We start from the raw sequence: 18,315 nt of genomic DNA, 5'->3' as shown, positions 1-18,315 counted from the left end.
TTTTGCCATTACTACTATTAGCATATTATCTATTGTTAATATTAATGAATATAAACATACCACAGGACTAAACCTAGCAGTGTGAAACCAGAAAGAATTCCTGTCTTCTTCACTTTATGGGTTTGAATTATTGTTAGTACTGACAGAGTCAAAGCCACGTGGCTCTGGGAGAATTCATCCTAGTATTGCTTCTGTGGCGATGGCTCCCAGAGGACTGGTTCATAGGGACCAACATGGAGACCTGGAAGAAGGCTTTGGAGCAGTTGAATATTGTTGACCACACAACCCTAGTGGATTGTGTTCTGTGTTAGATTTTCAACCTAAACACTTTCTGGATAAATTATGGTAGTCACTGAATTATGATTATGGCCACAAAATCTTTAATATGAACTAAGGGGGATAAAGATACATGGGCAGCAAAATAGTGATCTGATAATCTTTGTGTTGCAATGAATTAGCACAGAGCTTTTTTGAAAAAGTCAATTACTTTGAGAATATTTTAGAAACTTGTTTGACAAATCTTTAATATCAGATGATTCCGGTGGTGCAATGGCATTTTACTATTTACTAAATATTAGACCTCAATATCTTTTCATGGCAGTAAAAATGCATCAAAACTCTAATTTTAATGTGGCTATGCCATGATTTATTTGTTTAATCTCTATTTGTTGTTTCCACTTGGCCTGTATACATTTAAATTTCTAGAAATGGAAACCCAGAATCAAAAGATACATGCATTTTTAAGAATTTTGATGCACATTGTTAAATTACCCCCCCTGATAGGTGGTGACAATTTATATTTCTATAGGACTGCTTGAAAATATTGTTTCTCCATAATTTTGAAGACTTGGGATTATCCTTCTTTTAAATCTTTGCCAATAATAAGGACATTAATAGGGACAACCTAACCCTGCTTATCATCAGGCCCTACCTCAGACTATTTGATTTAGTCAATCTACCTCGGAGCTCCAGAATTTCTATCATAGAGCTGAGATCTTCTACTCTAAGAATAGAAAAACATCATCCCAGGAGTTGAAAGATAGGGGTTCAAGTCCTAGTTTTGCCACTCACTATATGGTCATGGCATGCTATTTAACATCCTTGAATCCTGGTTTTTAAATAGCATAAGATGGTTTTAGAGATTGGATGAGCAAATGAATGTGTAATGGACTGTATTATCACATTGTTTTTGTGATCCTTGAGCCTGGGATTGAGCCAAGTATAAACTGACATTGTTATCACTGTTCATAGTACCATAGAGTTGGACCAGGAAGACTCAAGTGAATAGTGAACTTCTCTTGGGGGTCAGAGGCCCCATTTTGTTTGCAGCATGTGGTTCTCAGGATGCAGACCAGGATCTCTCTCTCTCTCTTCTGTTCTTAAGAGTCCATTTAAAGATCAGCATGTGCTCAGGTTAGAAGTCAGTGGTTTGCCTCTTGTATTTGATAGTTAGTATATATGACCGGCTATTGGCCAGCTACTCTTAATGATATCAATCTCACTAATCTAGTTCAGCAATTTTCAACTGGTGTGCTGTAAGAATTTTTAAAACGTGTAGTACCTGACTATTAGGTCAGGAGTACTGACCTCTTTTCCCTTAGATTGTCAAGTAAAAAAATGACAACTGCCAACACAACAATAACTATCTGGTGTGAATAAATCAAAATTATACCTATTTTTTTTGTGTGCCAGATTGAGAGCAAAGATATCTTTAGGTGTGTCACAGAATTTTGGTAATTATTTTATGTGTGGCATGAGATGAAAAATGTTGAAAATCACTGGTTTAGTGGATTTATGTGCTAGATAGTAATAGGAAGCAAGAGAGGTCAGCCCATCTATAAAAGACATGCTTTGTTGTTGAAAACAATTTTTTTTGTGAGTCCAACTCACATAGTTGTGATATACATCTACAATTTATAAAGAACAAAAGAATTAATAAACTGGTGTACTTAACAGAAAGCACACCTTGTTGCTCTTTAGAGAATTTTTAAGAAACAACTATGCATGCTTGGAAAACCATTTAAATTATTTAGCTAAGATTATGATGTTAAGAGACATATTTTAGTAACAGCGCATAACTTTAATAAATTTTGTTCTAAAAATACCATGTTTGTGTGACATTACATTTTCATACAGCAAAGGTATGGAAAGAAAGATTCAGGAAGATCAAAGTGTGGGAAACACACTGGACTCTGTGCCTAACAGATGTAGCTGTTAAAAATAACACATGTTTAGCCTCATACTTAATGTGCAAACCAACCCATCAAGGCTTGGTTTGAAGCAGGTCAGTTTTTTTGACAAATACGCCTTCTCCTTTTCTTAGGATGGTACCTATTAGCTAATGTTGCATCTCAGAACATTGGAAAAAACTCAAGATAAGTGTTGTGGAGAAAGGGTGAATTTAGAGGGAAACAGAGGGAACTAGAAAAAACCCTTATCCAGGGAGCTTGATAATGGACATTTGCCGCTACTGAACTTCTAGCTGGAGAGATGCTTTATTTTAATGTGACTTGCAGGCAGGGTGTGGCTTTTGATCAGGAGCTGACATTAATGATCAGGGTCAGCCGTGGTTAAAGCTTGTTTTTTCCATCATAAGAGGATCATCAGGGAAAAAAAGTCAGCATATTTCAATACTGTAAACTGTTTTGGGCTGGTTCAGCCATTTGGCAGCCCTATAAACGGAGTAGGGTTTCATTGAAAGAATGAGAACTGAGAAATATATGTTCTTCGCCTTCCAGCTGAGGTGGATGCTGTTCCAATGTAGAACTAGCTTCTGAGTGCTAATTTTAAGAATTGGATCTTGTTACTTTTTTTCCTGAAAATATTATAAACATCATAAATACATATTCTAAAATATGATAAAAGTTTGGCATTATAGATATATTTTTTGGTGTGAGCTAAATGTAATGATTATGTAGAAAAAATAAAAGGGAAAAAGGCCACTTATCAACTCCATATTGGTTATTGGTAATTGGTACCATCAGTATAAAGTGAGGATGGGTTCAAGGTAATTTTTAAGATCACTCTTAGTTCTAATGTTTTGTATATTAGTTCTTTTTAATTCCTAAGTATTATACTTTTTATTCAGATGTTTAATGAGATAGAGTGGTATTTCTGTCAGGATCCTGGTAGGGAGCAGTGACATTCTTTGAAAAGTTTAACTAAGGAGAGTTTCATGAAGGGACTCTTTAAAGAGGCATGGCCAGGGTAAGGGAACCAAGATGGGATGGTGAGGCACCTGGAGCCTTTTAAGAGCAACATGTTATTGTCTCTGGACCTCAAGGTCTTAAATGGAAACAATGCTCGGGCCACTGAAGAGGGTACCCGAGGGAGGTAGACACCACCACTGTCAGACCTGTGGTGTGGTGGGGAGAGAAAATACCTATCCTCTCTCTTCTCCAATCCTCTGACATGGAGGATGCTGTGGGAAGATTTTATGGATCAGGCTAAGAAGTGGAATATATCACTTAGGCTCACCTCCTGTTGGCTAGTGCCTGGACATACCTAATTGTAGAGGATGGTGAGGAATGTAGTTCTTCTGTGTGCCAAGAAAGAAGAGGACAGTATCAGCATTGGTGATTACCAGCAGAAGAATCAAGAATGACTCCCAATTTTCTGCCCAGAGCCCCTGGTGGATTGTTTGGCTTTCTTGTCTTCTGTTGGTAACTTTATCCATAATAACCACTAGCTTTTCCTCTCATTTCTGCTTTCTCTTCACAGGCTCCTTCTTGGTTATAATCAGCATATACAGTTCTTACACAACTCTCCCATTTCACCTTCCCCAAATTCCTCTTTTCATTTACCCTGCTTTATTTTATTTTCTTCATAGTACTTATCACTATATGAAAGCATATTTAATTGTTTACTGTCCTCATTGGTATTTTAATCTTTAAAGGGCAGTGACTTTCCCATATTCCTTACTATATATTTGTTCTTATAACAGTGAATGACCCACAGTAGGTTCTCAAAATTTGTGTTTAGAGGAAGTATCACAGGATTCCATGAACCATCTTAACCATTGTACCATTATTCTTTCTTCCTATTCTTATATATGCCCACTGGGTGTTCTCTCTATTGCATCACTTCTGTTTCTCTCCTTACAGCTTTTCCTTTGCTTTCTCTAGTTTGATTTATATTTTGCCTTACAGATTTTCTAGTTAGTCTAATGAAAGAGGTTTCACTGGTGGGGCCAGAAGCCATCCTAACTTCTTAACAGTCCATGTTCCATTTTTACTTCCTTTATATATTGTCAGGTTTCCATCTAATGGTTGCTATTTATTTGTTGCCGCTGCCTTCTAAGTTCCTTTACTATTGTCCCCATTCAATTTCTGTTACAATCTCTTGCCTCATCTCAGGACTCAACTTCTGTTCAGGCCAGTCTGTTCTCTTGAGATCTTGCAACAGTTTTTGGAAGTTTTTTCTCTCTCACCAGTCCTCTCTTTTAGCTACATAACTTTATCTAGACCAGTGGTTCTCAACCTTCCTAATGCTGCGACCCTTTAATACAGTTCCTTATGTTGTAGTGACTCCCAACCATAAAATTATTTTCATTGCTATTTTATAACTGGAATTTTGCTACTGTTATGAATCGTAATGTAAATATCTGATATGCAGGATGGTCTTAGGCGACCCCTGTGAAAGGGTCGTTCAACCCCCAAAGAGGTTGCGACCCACAGGTTGAGAATCACTGATCTAGACAGTCAGAAATAATAGGTAAAGATCAAGTATTTACTAGGTGTTCTTTTTCTTCCTTAGCTCTGACTCCATTCTTTCAGTATTCCATTATTGTATAGCAAACCACCTGAACTTAGGGTGTAAAACAACAGCTACTGTATTATATTCATGGATTTTGTGTAGCTGGAATTCAGAGAGGGCAAGCGTTTTTGCTCCAGAATGTCTGGATTCTCATCTGGGAATGCTCAAAATACTGGGATTGATTTGAGTGGCTGAGTGTTGGGAGCTGGCTTCTTTATTGACATGTCTGGTGGCTGGGCCGAGTGATTCGAAGGCTTGGACTATTACCAGAGTTGCCTACACATGGCCTCTTCATGTGGCTTGGGCTGTGACAGCTGGATCTGGGAGGAACATCGGAGACAGAATGTTCCATGAGACTGAGGCAGAAGCTTCGAGGCTTCTTTCTAACTAGTCTCAGCAATCATGCAGTGACACCTCCATAGCATTCTTTTGATTACAAACAAGTCACAAAAGCTGGCCTAGGTTCAAGGGGAGGGAAATTCAATTCCCCCTCTGGACTGGGGAATAGAAAGGCCATACTGAGAAAAGCAATATGGTATGGAAGAGTGTGTTGTGGGCCATTATTGGAAAATACAGTCTGCTACATTGATCTATATATTGTTGATGGGATTTTCTCTGTTGACCTCACTGAGGTTGAAATGCCCTGAGGCCTTGTCACTCAAAGTGTCATCCAGGGACAAGAAGCATCAATATCACTTCAAGATTTATTAGAAATATAGAATCTCAGACCACTGAGTCAGAATCTGCATTGGTAAGATCTCCAGATATTCATTTACACTTTAAAGTTTGAGAAATTCTGCCCTAGGGGACATGGACCATGATGTGGGCTTGCTAACATCCACCCAATAACAAATGCCAAGGGAATAGTTGAACTGATCTGGATTAAATTCCTATTTACAAGCAGAATTTCTGTACTTTAAATTATGTGTCACATACTATTTTGACTCTATTATGTTAACTTCAAGCTTGCTTCTCTTTTTAGAAATAGTATATTTATCTTCGATATGTATCTTTATATTATATTATAATGCACAATCCTAGCTTTAATAATTAGTCCTTAAGCTCCTTTACTAAAGGAGGTTTGGAATAATGATGTACTTTGGTATGTATTATAATGCTATTTTGAATAATTTCTAAGATCAAAAAGTTAATTTCGTTTGGATTTTACATTCCCCTTAAACTATTTTTTAATTGTTGGAATTTATAAAGCTTTTTCTCTTCTGTGACAGCTGTTAGTAGGTAAACTATTTTCTTTTGAATGAAAGAATATGATTTTTAATTTGTTCCTTATGACTTAATTTAAGATACCCTGATTCATTCTGTAAACATTTAAAAACCTGAGGAATGTATACATACATAGAGTTCAATTCATAGGTTCCATTTACTCATGTATTCTTTAAATAGTCATCTTTTTAAAATTCATTTTGGAGTAAGGGGATAAATATCCAGAAAGTCATTTTGATTGGCACATTACTTTTTAGGCAGTTTTTCTCAAATTATAATTTCCAGACTACTACTATTTGCAGCATCTGAAATGCTTGTTAAAATTGCAGATTTCTGATCCCCATCCCAGTCTTTTTGAATCAGGCTCTCTGGAGTTGAAACACGGAAAAGTCTCTGAGGTTGGGACCTAATTTCTTTGGCACACTGAAGTTTGCAACCTACTTTATGTTAGTCTTATGATCATATCTCAAGTTATTTATCATGGAAATAAGTGGTCTTTGGGATACTGGCAGGGAATAACAACTTGTCAAATTCATATTTTTCTGGGAGCTCTAACATTGAAAGATAATTTAATTGGAAGTCACTTTAGAGATTATCTAGTAAAACTTTTGTAATTTTACAGATTATGAAACCGAGCCCCAAAAAGCTTAAATGATTTTTCAAAAGTCATATTAATTGGTAGCAAAGGTACGACCGGAACCCAAATCTTGTGTGAACCAAGCTAGGTTCCTCCTCTTTTGCTAAGATGAGGTAGGTTCATCTTATCTGTAAGTGTGGCAGTTAGGTATGTTAATGAAAAGATCATAAATCCCAAGGATTTAATCATAAGGCATCTATTGGTCTGCTTGAATTGGCCACATTAATAAATTGAATGTTTGCAGAGCATTTGACGTTATTAAGGCTTTAGTCACCTGATTTAAGTTTTTCTCAGAGATTTTTTTCTATGTCCTCATAAACCTACTCATGGTTCAGGAAAAATTACTAGATAAAATGCCTTACCATGAAAAGCAATATATTGATCAGTTATATAATGCACAGAATTTACAAAATAAAAGTGAACTAGTTTTGCAGGGAAAGGAAAACTGAGCTTTTTACAAAAATATGAGAGAATTATTTTATTTGTGTTTTTTCCTGGATTCTCACAGAGTAAACAGTATATGATTATAATATTGAGAGAGATCCTCAACAACAACCATATTGTTATTTCAGTAATGAGCTTTCTTGGGTCTCTTTTTGTGTAATCTCTTTCATCATAGGCCGATAGGTTAATACTTTATACAGTTGAATAAAAAAAAAAAGTCCTATTAGGGGCCCAAATAATGGAGGTCTGGCTTAATGGAGGCAGGGATTGGTAATGGAGATTAGGGAAAATTAGTGGAACTAAATTGGATGCATAGGAAATCCTCCAGTCTTTAGGAAATCCTCCTAGAATTTTATTTTTTGCCATATAGATTTTGATAAGAATCAGGCAGCAAAGTTTTGGAGATTATGCTCTCTAATTAAGGAACTGAATTGGTGATGTCCAGTGTAACTAATCATTTGCTTTAACAATTAGTTGAATTGTGAGTCAAGATGGCATAATCCCCCCCTTTTTCTTTCCTTCCCTCCCTCCCTCCCTTCTTTTTTTCCCTTTCTTCTTTCTGGAGGGCCCATTCATTCCCTTCATAGACTAGGTTCTACAAACATACCTTTAGTATTATCAATTTCCAGGGAATTGTTACATGCTGTTGAGACTCGGAAGTCATCCAGAGGATCATTGTTGAATGAAATGACAGCCAAACCCAATATAAATCTGGAGTTTACCAGATTTGTATTTTGGTTTAGCTGACATCCTTCTCAGCATCTCTTAATTTCCAAGCACTAGCACAATTCACACAAAAATTATGCTAACATATTGACAGTGAAAAGTACTATAGAAATATTGATAAAATACTGACTGTCCAAAAAGAGTAAAAAATGTTCCTGCCTTTGAAATAATTGAAGGCTTTATGGAAATCTATGGCAAGGCTTGGGGTATATTTTAGCTACTTAAAAATGTTTTTATTGGTTTTAGAGAGAGAAAAAGGGAGAGGGAGAGAGAGAGAAAAACACCAACGAGAGAGAACTATCCATTGGCTGAGAGAGAGAGAAACACCAATGAGAGAGAAATATCCATTGGCTACCTGCACACCCCCTACCAGGGATAGAGCCTGCAACCCAGGCATGTACCCTAACAGGGAATCAAACCTGTGACCTTTGGGGTGCATGGGACGATGCTCAACCAACTGACCCACACTAGCTGGCTTAGCTACTTTTTAATCTTCATGAATTTTATCCAAATGCCTTCCACATAATTACGCTTCTTTAATATAAATAGTATATTTTGTTAACAAATACAGATTGGAATCTATTTTCCAGCCTTCTGAACTATTTTTGCATTCCCTAACCACTGTGCTGTAGGGATATCATTGAAATACCCCTGAAATTCAGGAAAGATTTGGAAATCATCTTCATGTAATAATATCTGTCTATTCTAAATGTAAAGTAGAACCAGGCAATGTGTTCAGTTGGCACCTTGATACAATAAAAGTTGGAGAAAGCAACACAGTGAAATGGTGATTCTCAAAACTTGTTTTCATGGCACTTTAGTGAGCTAAGATATAGTTGTTGTACCACTAAATTATAATGATAATCTTTTAGATATTACATATACATTTATTCTCACACGCATTAATATAAAATTTCCTCAATGTCTCTCCCAGACATTTAAACATAAACTAAGTTTAATTAAAATAGTTGAAAACTTAAACTAGACATTTAAAACTTATTACTGCTTTTCTATGTTATGTTGAAATTGCAACCAGTTTAGCATAACATAATGAATATGTAGTTAACCTCAGTTTGTTATTTATTACATTATTTGGCACATTTTTCCTGGCATTCAAAAAAATAAGCTACCTCGCTCTGCTCTCATGCCTTAATGATCTGAGAATCACTGCAGTAAAATAATTTTGGGTGTCACAATTATAAATGGAATGTCTCTAAAGCATACATTTTTTTTTTTTTTTAGAATATCTGGCACAGAATTTTCAAGAAAATCTTAGTAATTCTTGTTGGCACTCCTTTTAAAATGACTTTCTACAGATTTTCATTTTAAACCAAGTCAAACACAGTTTAGTCTTTTCTTAGTGACTGATGTTTATTATTACCATCCTATAAAGACTAGAATTTTATATTTGTTGCAGGGCTTTAACGTTTATAAGGGCACTCATAGACATGAACTCATCTGAAACTCCCTGTGCCCCACACTCCTTACTTTCCTCTTCCACTTACACTCTGACGAAGATTAGAAACCCTCTAACCTGGTTTACAGCATTGGGTGTCAAATATGGCTTGAAGGGTGACCCCTCTTAGTGAGTAGGGAGTGTGGCCTTTGTGATTGCTGTTTCCATGCGCAGAGGCTATTTGGCTTCATTCTGGATTCTTGGCTGTGTTTGGGTTGAGTGATGGAGCTGGAAGAGTTGACCAGACGAGAGGGGAATTATGCAGCTGGATTTCTGGCATAGATCATTGTTTTCTAAAATCCCCTCTGAAATGCTGTCTGAGGGCCTGTGTGAAGACTTAACTAAAAGATAAGTTTAATACATGCCTAATGCTCTATTAAAGATAAATATTCTAAAAATTTGTCTTAAATTTTGGAGAACAATTTGAGAAATACAGTAAATATTTTCCATTTGGTTCCTGGAATGAGAGAATGGTCAATGTGCAGGGCTTTGTATCATAGAGGGAAATTAATGAAATGTTTTCTTAAATTACATACACACACACACACACACACACACACACATATTAATTTCAGAGAGGAAAGGAGAGGGAGATAGAAGTAGAAACATCACTGATGAGAATCATTGATCAGCTGCCTCCTGCACAGCCCATACTGGGGATCGAGCCCGCAACCTGGGCATAAGAGTGAAGGGGAAGCTAATTCATGTAGAGGGGGGTAGTACTTTGGGACTAGGGCCCATGTGGTTGGTGCAGAAAGAGCAAGGTATAAAACATTGGAAGCCCAAAAGATAGAGAAGGCCAGGCCATGTAGGGCTTTGTAGGCCACAGTCAGGAGTTCAGATTTTAAGACTTTCCTATATAGTAGGCTGAGGTAATACAAGTTCTCCATACCCTGTTTCCCAGAACTGCCCTGCAGTTCTCTGCGTGAATAGGATACCCACTGGCCTCAAGCATGTCTTGGGCTTTTGCACTTCATATCCTCTGCTCAAATCTGAGCCGTCTCACTTCCAATGCCTTCTGTCACACCACCAGCATGACAGTCCTCCCACCTTTTCAAGATCACCACATCCCTAAAAATCCTTTATCCCCCCCCCATACCATTCATTCATGTAATTTTTCACAAAAATGTATTTAAAATATACTTTGTGCCAGCCATTGTGATGGTGGTTAAGGAGACAAAGGTGAATTAAGATAAATTAAGATAAACAAGTCTGCCTCCAGGACTGACAGTGCCTTGGGAGACAGAACAATAAATTTGGCATTCAGGTAAAACAACCTGGAATTTGCGTTGAGAAGAAAGAACACACTGTTCCTGAGTCAGAATGATTGGCTAAGATGGGCCCTAATTTATTTGGGGTCACCTAGTCTATGTGGGAAGAGAGTCAGAAAATCACTTTTAGGGAAGTAAGCTGAGACCTGGGGAGGAAAAACAAATAGCTGAGGGAAATGTGGCATGGTGAGAGAAGGGAGTTGTAGACAGAATCAACAGACTTTCAAAGGCCTGAAGCTATAAAGAGCTTGAGAACATCTAAGGAAAGCCTAAACTGAACAAAGGCCCCCTCAATCTAGGGGCAATAGTGAGGTGAGAAAGGAGTGTGGCTTTTGTGATAGCTCCTTCCATGCTTAGAGGCTATTTGGCTTAAATCTGGAGTCTTAGCAGTTGAGTGCTTGAGGCTGTTAGGCAGGGCTAGTTGATGCAGGCCTTGAAAGCTGTGGTAGGGAGTGTGGTTTTAAGTGCAATGTGCAATGAGAAGCAATTGAAATGTTTTAGACAAAAGAGTAACATGATTTTATTTGAGGTTGAGACTGCCATCTGTTCACCAAAATCCAGTTGTCTTTTCTCCCTGGGCACACAGCCAGATCCCATTTCCTGCCTCTCTTGGCTGTTGGCTGTGCATTCGACCCATGGAAGTAAGTGGTAGTGGTGAATACCGGACTAAGGCTAGCTCATAACACCCTCCCCTGTGGGCTTCCTCCTGCTGTTTCCCCTTCTGACTGGGCAGACGTGGGAGCCGTATAGAAATGGCAGAGCACCATCAGCCTGGACACCTGCATGTCCGTGTGGAACCAAACCTCCTGTCAGCTTGCATGGAACTGTCCTGAACTTTCATGTGAGCAAGAAAGAAGTACCTGATTTTTGAGCTGTTCGTACATGCTCAGCCCATGTGTTACCACATTCTAGTTTATCTAAAATTAATATGATGTTTTGAAAGAACAGTTTTGGCTGCTGAGCTTTGTGAAAATGTGAGAAAGTGTGAACAATAGCAACGGCCCAAGTGAAGACCCATTGTGATGGAGACTAGGGAGATTTCAGTTAAAACAGATTTTAGATAATCTTGGATGTAAACTCAACAGCTCCTACTGATAGTTTGCTGTGCAGTAAGATTGAGCGTAAAAAACACTCACTTAATTTGACTCTCAACTGCCATATCACTCACTTTCTGGACTTTCCATAGCATATCCCATTGAATACCTTTAGGCACATATTTTATTTATTTGACGAGAATGCCTTCAGTTGGAGGGCAAATAAACCATGTCTTCGAGAATTTTTTATTTATCATGGTGTGTAGTTCAGTACTTTTTTAAAAAAAAATTAATGAATATAATTATGAATACAAGGATAGGCTCTCAGATTTTCTGTATAGAATTATTGGAGGTCACATGACCCAGCTCTTGCCATGCCAACGATATTACCTCAATCTGGTTTAAATTTTAATTGCCTTCTAAGGGAGAGGTTTAGCTGTTAATTTCATTCTACCTATGGTCTAGAGGGGAAAGTAACACTATGGTGCTTGGGATTTGAATATTTGCAATAGAAGGAATGGAGAAATGTCAGAGGCATGTGGGCTAATCCTCACTACCCTCCCCATCACTTTCAAGTGTCCCAATAGCCATTGCTCTTTGCTCAGAGCTGCTGAATGCTTCAGTGACCACTGTTTCCATCCAGAGTTAGGCATTCATCTGGGAGAATCATTATGATCTATGGGAGTCTCAAGATAGGAGGTAGTTTCTGTCATCCAAATGAGCAATGATGAGGTCTGTAACTAAGAAAGTGGCAGTGGAAATAGAAGATCCAGGCATCCATACCTCTGGGCCTATTTTGTTTGTTAGTTTATTTTGTTCATTAGATTCCACATATGAGTGAGATCATGTGCTATTTGTCTTTCTCTAAGCTGGCTTATTTCGCTTAACATAATAGTCTTTAGGTCAATGTTCTTTTTAGTTACAGCCAGAGTTTCTTTAAGATCATAAAGGCTAAGTGTGGTGAGAGGACTCTGGTGATGTTTTCTTGTAAGATATTGCCTCATAGATTCAAGGGCTGTTTATATGTGCACAGCATCTAGGTGGGTGTAGAATTGGCATCTGGAGACCTCCCTGTGAGGCTTAGCATGTATGTAGTTGGTGTAGAAGTCCAAATGGAAAGGAGCGAGTTACAGATTTGAATGCAGTAGAAAAGCTACAGCCGGAGCTGTATTTACTGAGAACAAATGCTATTTGGTAAGGTGTGCCTACCTTTCATTTCTGTTGCTTGATACCAGAGTTGTAGAGACATTAGACCAACATGAATTAGAAAGGATGAGAAATTCCTCTCCCCGATCATGTTCCATAAAGGCCAGTGACCTGTGAAAATATAGAATAAGTTAAGGGCCTGAGAAGAAAAATATGACTAACTTTTCGATCTGATATATTTTTTGAAATAATTACAATTTCCACACTAACGTTATTTTTTCAACATTGTTTTCAAATAAATATACTGAAATTTAAATTAATATACATATTGATATATGACCTTTAAGTAGATAAATGTAACTATTTGTAATGTAGACTTGATACTTAAGAACAAATTTCAAACAAAACCATCATTTCTCTTCTATAATACTGAATATAGTCCTGAGGTTTTCTAAATAAACATTCATTTTCTAAAGAAGATGAAACAGAAAGAGACACTAAAAAAAGAGGTGGAAAGAATTAAACGGAAGAATAATCTTTTCAGTGTGAAGGATGAAACTTGAGAAGGAAAACAAGCATTGCTTAAGAAATTGGCGGAGATGCTGGGCGATCTAGGTCATTTTCAAAGCTTGGAAGAGCTGTCACCTGTACTGGGAGTGAAACATTCGTCTCCAAGAGATACAGGTGCCTGGTAGGTGAATTTTAGCTCAATAAAAGGGAGAGCTCTACCAGTCAGAGCTATCTATAAATATTTCAAGTCACTGGCTGTGTATGAGAATATCAATGAAGTCACTTTTCCCCCCTTGATATATATATATATATATATATAAAATCATGATGTTAGATTAAGATAGAACAAATATGAGTTAGTTTTTCAAATTAATAAAAGTAGAAACTTGGAGTTTTCAATGAAGCCTAAAAAGGCTAATTAAAGGCAGAAATAAGTTTATATACTGAGTGCACTGTGGGACTTACTCCTCTCATAGCACAGTAGTATGGAAGTGAGATGTAAATGAGTTTAAAAAAAGGGTAACATGCATGTACAGAAGGTCCACACTGAGTTGTTACAGGAAACTAGAAATGTTTCAGGAGTTTACTTGCTCCATAAGATTTCTTTTAGAGATAAAATACCAAGTAGAATATATAAATGCACTTCTTTTGCCGTTTGACGAAAGGTATACATTGTATAATTTTCTTATTCTTACAGCATTTAAAGCTCTTATTTTATCTTAAATGAATTTTTTAGTCCTGTCATACATGAATTTATACCTCATATGAATTACTGATATCTCATAATACCTTAAACAATTTTAAATTTATAGCCAAAAATGGAAATAAAAAGCATTAGTTTTCACAAATTAAATTCTTATAATTCAGAAAAGGTACTCATGAGGTAAAGGGGGTAGATATTTCTTTAAGAAATTAATACATTTTATGCTTTCTCTAGGCTGGAATGATAAAAAGTCATGATGATGAGTATTTCATTGAACCCTTGGAAAGAGGTAAGCAGATGGAGGAAGAAAAGGGAAGGATTCATGTTGTCTACAAGAGATCAGCAGTAGAACGGGCTCCCATAGACATGTCCAAAGACTTCTACTACAGAGGTAGGCGTCTCTGACAAGGCTTAATATTATCTGTAATGTTAAGAAATGATGAAAACGATTCTCTTATTCTCTTATCAATTAAGAGAATGTGATTGTCATGTGCTCTTGTATAATGTGGAGGCAGCAAAAGAGGTTTATATAGGGGTTTATAGAGGCAAAGTAGATTTATGGTTGTTTGTATGAAAATAATACAATAAATAATACAAGAATAAACCCGTGTGTTTTGCCTACTCACAACTCTAAACCTCCTTTTGCCTACCCCTGTATTTATAAAACACGAAATATGGCTTTTATTTTTTGAAATGAATATAGTGCCCTGGCCAGTGTGGCTCAGTTGCATCGTCCCGTGCACCTAAAGTTGCTGGTTCGATTCCTGGTCAGGGCACATGCCCAGGTTGTGGGCTCCATCCCTGGTCGGGGGCATGTAGGAAGCAACTGATTGATGTTTTCCTCTGACATTGATGTTTTTTTTTTCTCTCTCTCTCTCATCTTCTCCCTTCCTCTCTCTAAAAATCAATAAAAATCTTTAAAAATTTTTTAAAAATAAAAATGCATATAGGAATATATGTTATAGGCATTGTTTTATTTCAGTGCAATTTTTGTATCCCCAATATGTTTGTTATTTATTATTTTTTAAAAGTTTCACATTAAAACTGTAATTTTTGTAGCTTATATTAAAATTTGAAAATATTTGTGTTTTCTAGAAGTATCTAAATTATGCTTTGTTAATATCACTTAAAACATTTATAATAGTTATATTGACATATCAAAGAGTTGCATTGTGTTTTAAGAGTAGTGTGATTGCTATATTTGAAAATATGTATGCTATTTGACTTGAAGGTTTGTTTCCTAAAACTTGTTACATGTGGAGGAGACACTGAGTTGAATGCTTTTGTTGAATTTTATTTCAAAATAGCCTGGAGCACTAAAATCAACATTAAGGCACAAGAAGATTGTCTATTTTTGTTTGTTTTAATGAAATCTGAAAGTAACTTGGCATTGGAGAGGTATTCTTGGGTATAAAATTGGGTATAAAAGTTTCCTGTATGGGGAAGAAAGGAAAATTGGGAATCTATGTTTTAAACCAAGTCTCAAAAAGTCTATATTTACCTTTGCCAGGCCAGCTTTCTGAATTGAAGATAATGGAAGTTTAAAGATAGGGAGATTTCAAGCATATAAATAATCTTAATTGAGCAATTATCTATATTCTATATTGAGTTGTTACTTGGTTATTATGTTGATTTTCAGATGTCACTGGCTTCCTTTAATATGCTAGTCTCTGACTCGTAAAATTTAAAATAAGTGTAAAATGAATATGACCTGAAATTTTTTCAAAAAATTTCTGTTTTGAAACAAAAGATTTGCATTAATAGATGTAGTACTGTGACATGTGAGCCTGTCCTAGAGGGTCACTGCCATATAACAGAAAGAGAGGACACTGTAGTTAGACAGTGAAATTAGTAGGTCTACAACATCTAGTTGTTCTGTTTACTTTAGATTAATACCTTTCTTTAATTTCCTTTATCTGTGAATAGAGTTAAAATACATTGCACAATTGTAATAACTATTAGAAATGATAAATGCAAATTGCTGGATATAGTCCTCAATAATAACAGGTGCTTAATCAAGGCTAGATATCGTTTTTGTTATTAATTTATTAGTATTCATTATTTTGTGCAAAAGATTTACATGTTACAAATTTTGATAAAGTTGAATAGTTGATTGTCTTCACGTGAATACATTACTGTTAATTCTCATTTATATTTTCATGTTTTAAAAATGTAATTCTAAATCAGGAGACTGGTTATGTCAAAGGATAGATAGTAGGATACTACCTGTAGTTTTGGTTGTTATATATTAATCATATCTAATATTTATTTTGAGACAACTGTTAAATATCTTTTTAAAAAAAGCATAGCCTAGCCCTAACTGGTTTGGCTCAGTGGATAGAGCGTCTGCCTGTAGACTGACGGGTCCTGGGTTCGATTCTGGTCAAGGGCACATGCCCGGATTGCAGGCTCTATCCCCAGTAGGGGGCATGCTGGAGGCAGCAAGCTGATCAATGATTCTCTCTCATCACTGATGTTTCTATCCCTACCTCTCTGAAATCAATAAAAATATATTTTTAAAAAAGCATTGCCCACATGTTGTGGAATCACATTGGAGGACTGGAGACCCGATTAGACACTATGACTGTCATCCTGTTTGTTCCATCTGTCATACCTAGAGTTTCACCAAGCTGTATCCTATTGGTCCATTTCAATTCCTGGTATATCTATAAATGTCAGCCCTGGCACTTTTTATTAGTATGCTAACTACAGGGAAAAAGAGAAGATTATTTTTTCTGAAAATAAGAAAATTGTGAGCAATAATATGTTTAATACATTTTTTGATGCTAAGTTAGGGAAATTTACTAGTCATGGCATATTATATAAAAGAATTGAATGGGATTAAGTTAATTTGAGATATTAATTTTTTTAATTATTTAAAATTTTATAGTATCAAAATCAACATACCCAGATTTTATAATGTAGACACTGAGACTGTTTGTTTTGAGTTTTTCACTCGTGAGTGGAGAAGATTGCCTTACAGCAGAAGTATTCCACAAAGGAGGGTAATGACATTTTGGAAAGGTTCTTAGTGATCATGGGTGAAAGAAAAAGAGGTTCCTTTGTTAACTCTCAATTACCTTAAAACTTGAACCAAAATAGGACCATTCAGTTTTCTTAAAATGTTCCATGATAAAACCTAGCATGAGCTTAATGATTTTTGTTATTTATGAAGTTCTGATTGAACTGAGTTACTGGTGATATCATGTATCTCCTTTGGAGAATCTTAAATTGTAACCATTTATTTTAGAAGTGTAAATCTCTCCCCAAGGCAAAAAGAGATTCAGATTCGGAACTGTAAGTGTACCATATTATAACTTTTAAATTCTTCTTTTAACTTATTGGTTATAGGACTGAGAGCCAAGCTTTTTCGTGGACTAAATACTTTACAGCTAAAAATTAAGAATACATTTTCATACCCCATTTTATCATTTTAAAATGTAAAATTGAACAGCTTCTAGGAAGAGAAAGGTATATTGATTTATAAATGATAACTATAGTATAATATAAAATAGTGCTTTTTCTGGATCAATTCAGGATGTTATTTTAGGAGACACATGAGGTTTTTCCTTCAAAAGTTATATGAAGAGGAAAAAATACATAAGATTTACTTAGAAAGAAACACATTTGAGAGCCATGGTCTTCATAAATTTCTCTGACAGCAAGGCACTTCTGACCCTACAGTTTCATCAGTAGGGCCCATGTAATTAAATGCTCTGCAGTTTGTTAGTTGTCACAGTAATTGCCTGGCTACGTGTCTTGCTTTGTCAGCTTGGCAACTCAGAACTGCCTTTGATTGTTCTGTAGATTGATGCAAGCATTCTAAATTAAACCTGATTTTGATCTAAACTAGGTGAGTAGTAATGAGATAGAGAGGAATCTGATTGGATTCTAATTGAAGTAAAATTGATAGGGTTAATTGTTGGAATATATGTTAGGTTTAGAGAGAAAGAGAGTGATCAAGGATGACTTGGACTTCTAATCAGGAAGACTAGAGAATTATCTTTCTAGATTTCAGGTATTTAAAATAGAAATAGAAATAAGCTTGATGGTCAATGACAAGTGGGAATGCATTTGGACATATTGAGTGTGAAGATAAATTAGAACAATGGGTGAAGTAAAAAGTGCATAGTATATTTTCATAATCACGTCCCAGATTCAGTGCATGAATGGCCTATGTACATGTTCTGGCAGAGGTGGGTAAAGGTTAGCTTCGGAGTCAGGTGAAAGCTATTGACTTGTGGATGCTTGGAATGTCTCTGCTTGCCTTCTACTCTCTCATTCTCAACTCTGTATCGCTGAGAATAGAAGGTGTACAATGTACAGAAATGGAGGCCCATGAAAAATGTTTGCTATCTATCACTATGGGAGAGGAGGAAATTATGTCCTCAACAAAACACTAAAAAGAT

At 36.2% G+C, this 18,315-nt stretch overlaps 1 protein-coding gene across 1 annotated transcript in view; it reads left to right on the top strand.

The window, feature by feature from the left end:
- The window catches only part of ADAMTS3 (ADAM metallopeptidase with thrombospondin type 1 motif 3), a 237,602-nt gene that overhangs the window by 99,387 nt on the left and 119,900 nt on the right, over positions 1-18,315 (top strand). The window contains exon 4 of the mRNA XM_006769918.2: positions 14,141-14,297. Coding sequence (XP_006769981.1) covers positions 14,141-14,297 — 157 coding nt within the window. The remainder of the gene's footprint in view (positions 1-14,140; positions 14,298-18,315) is intronic.

Source organism: Myotis davidii, unplaced genomic scaffold, assembly GCF_000327345.1.
Source record: "Myotis davidii unplaced genomic scaffold, ASM32734v1 scaffold284, whole genome shotgun sequence".
Classification (NCBI taxonomy): domain Eukaryota; kingdom Metazoa; phylum Chordata; class Mammalia; order Chiroptera; family Vespertilionidae; genus Myotis; species Myotis davidii.
Note: the sequence above shows the minus strand (reverse complement) of the source record. Positions and strands in the feature narration are given on the sequence as shown.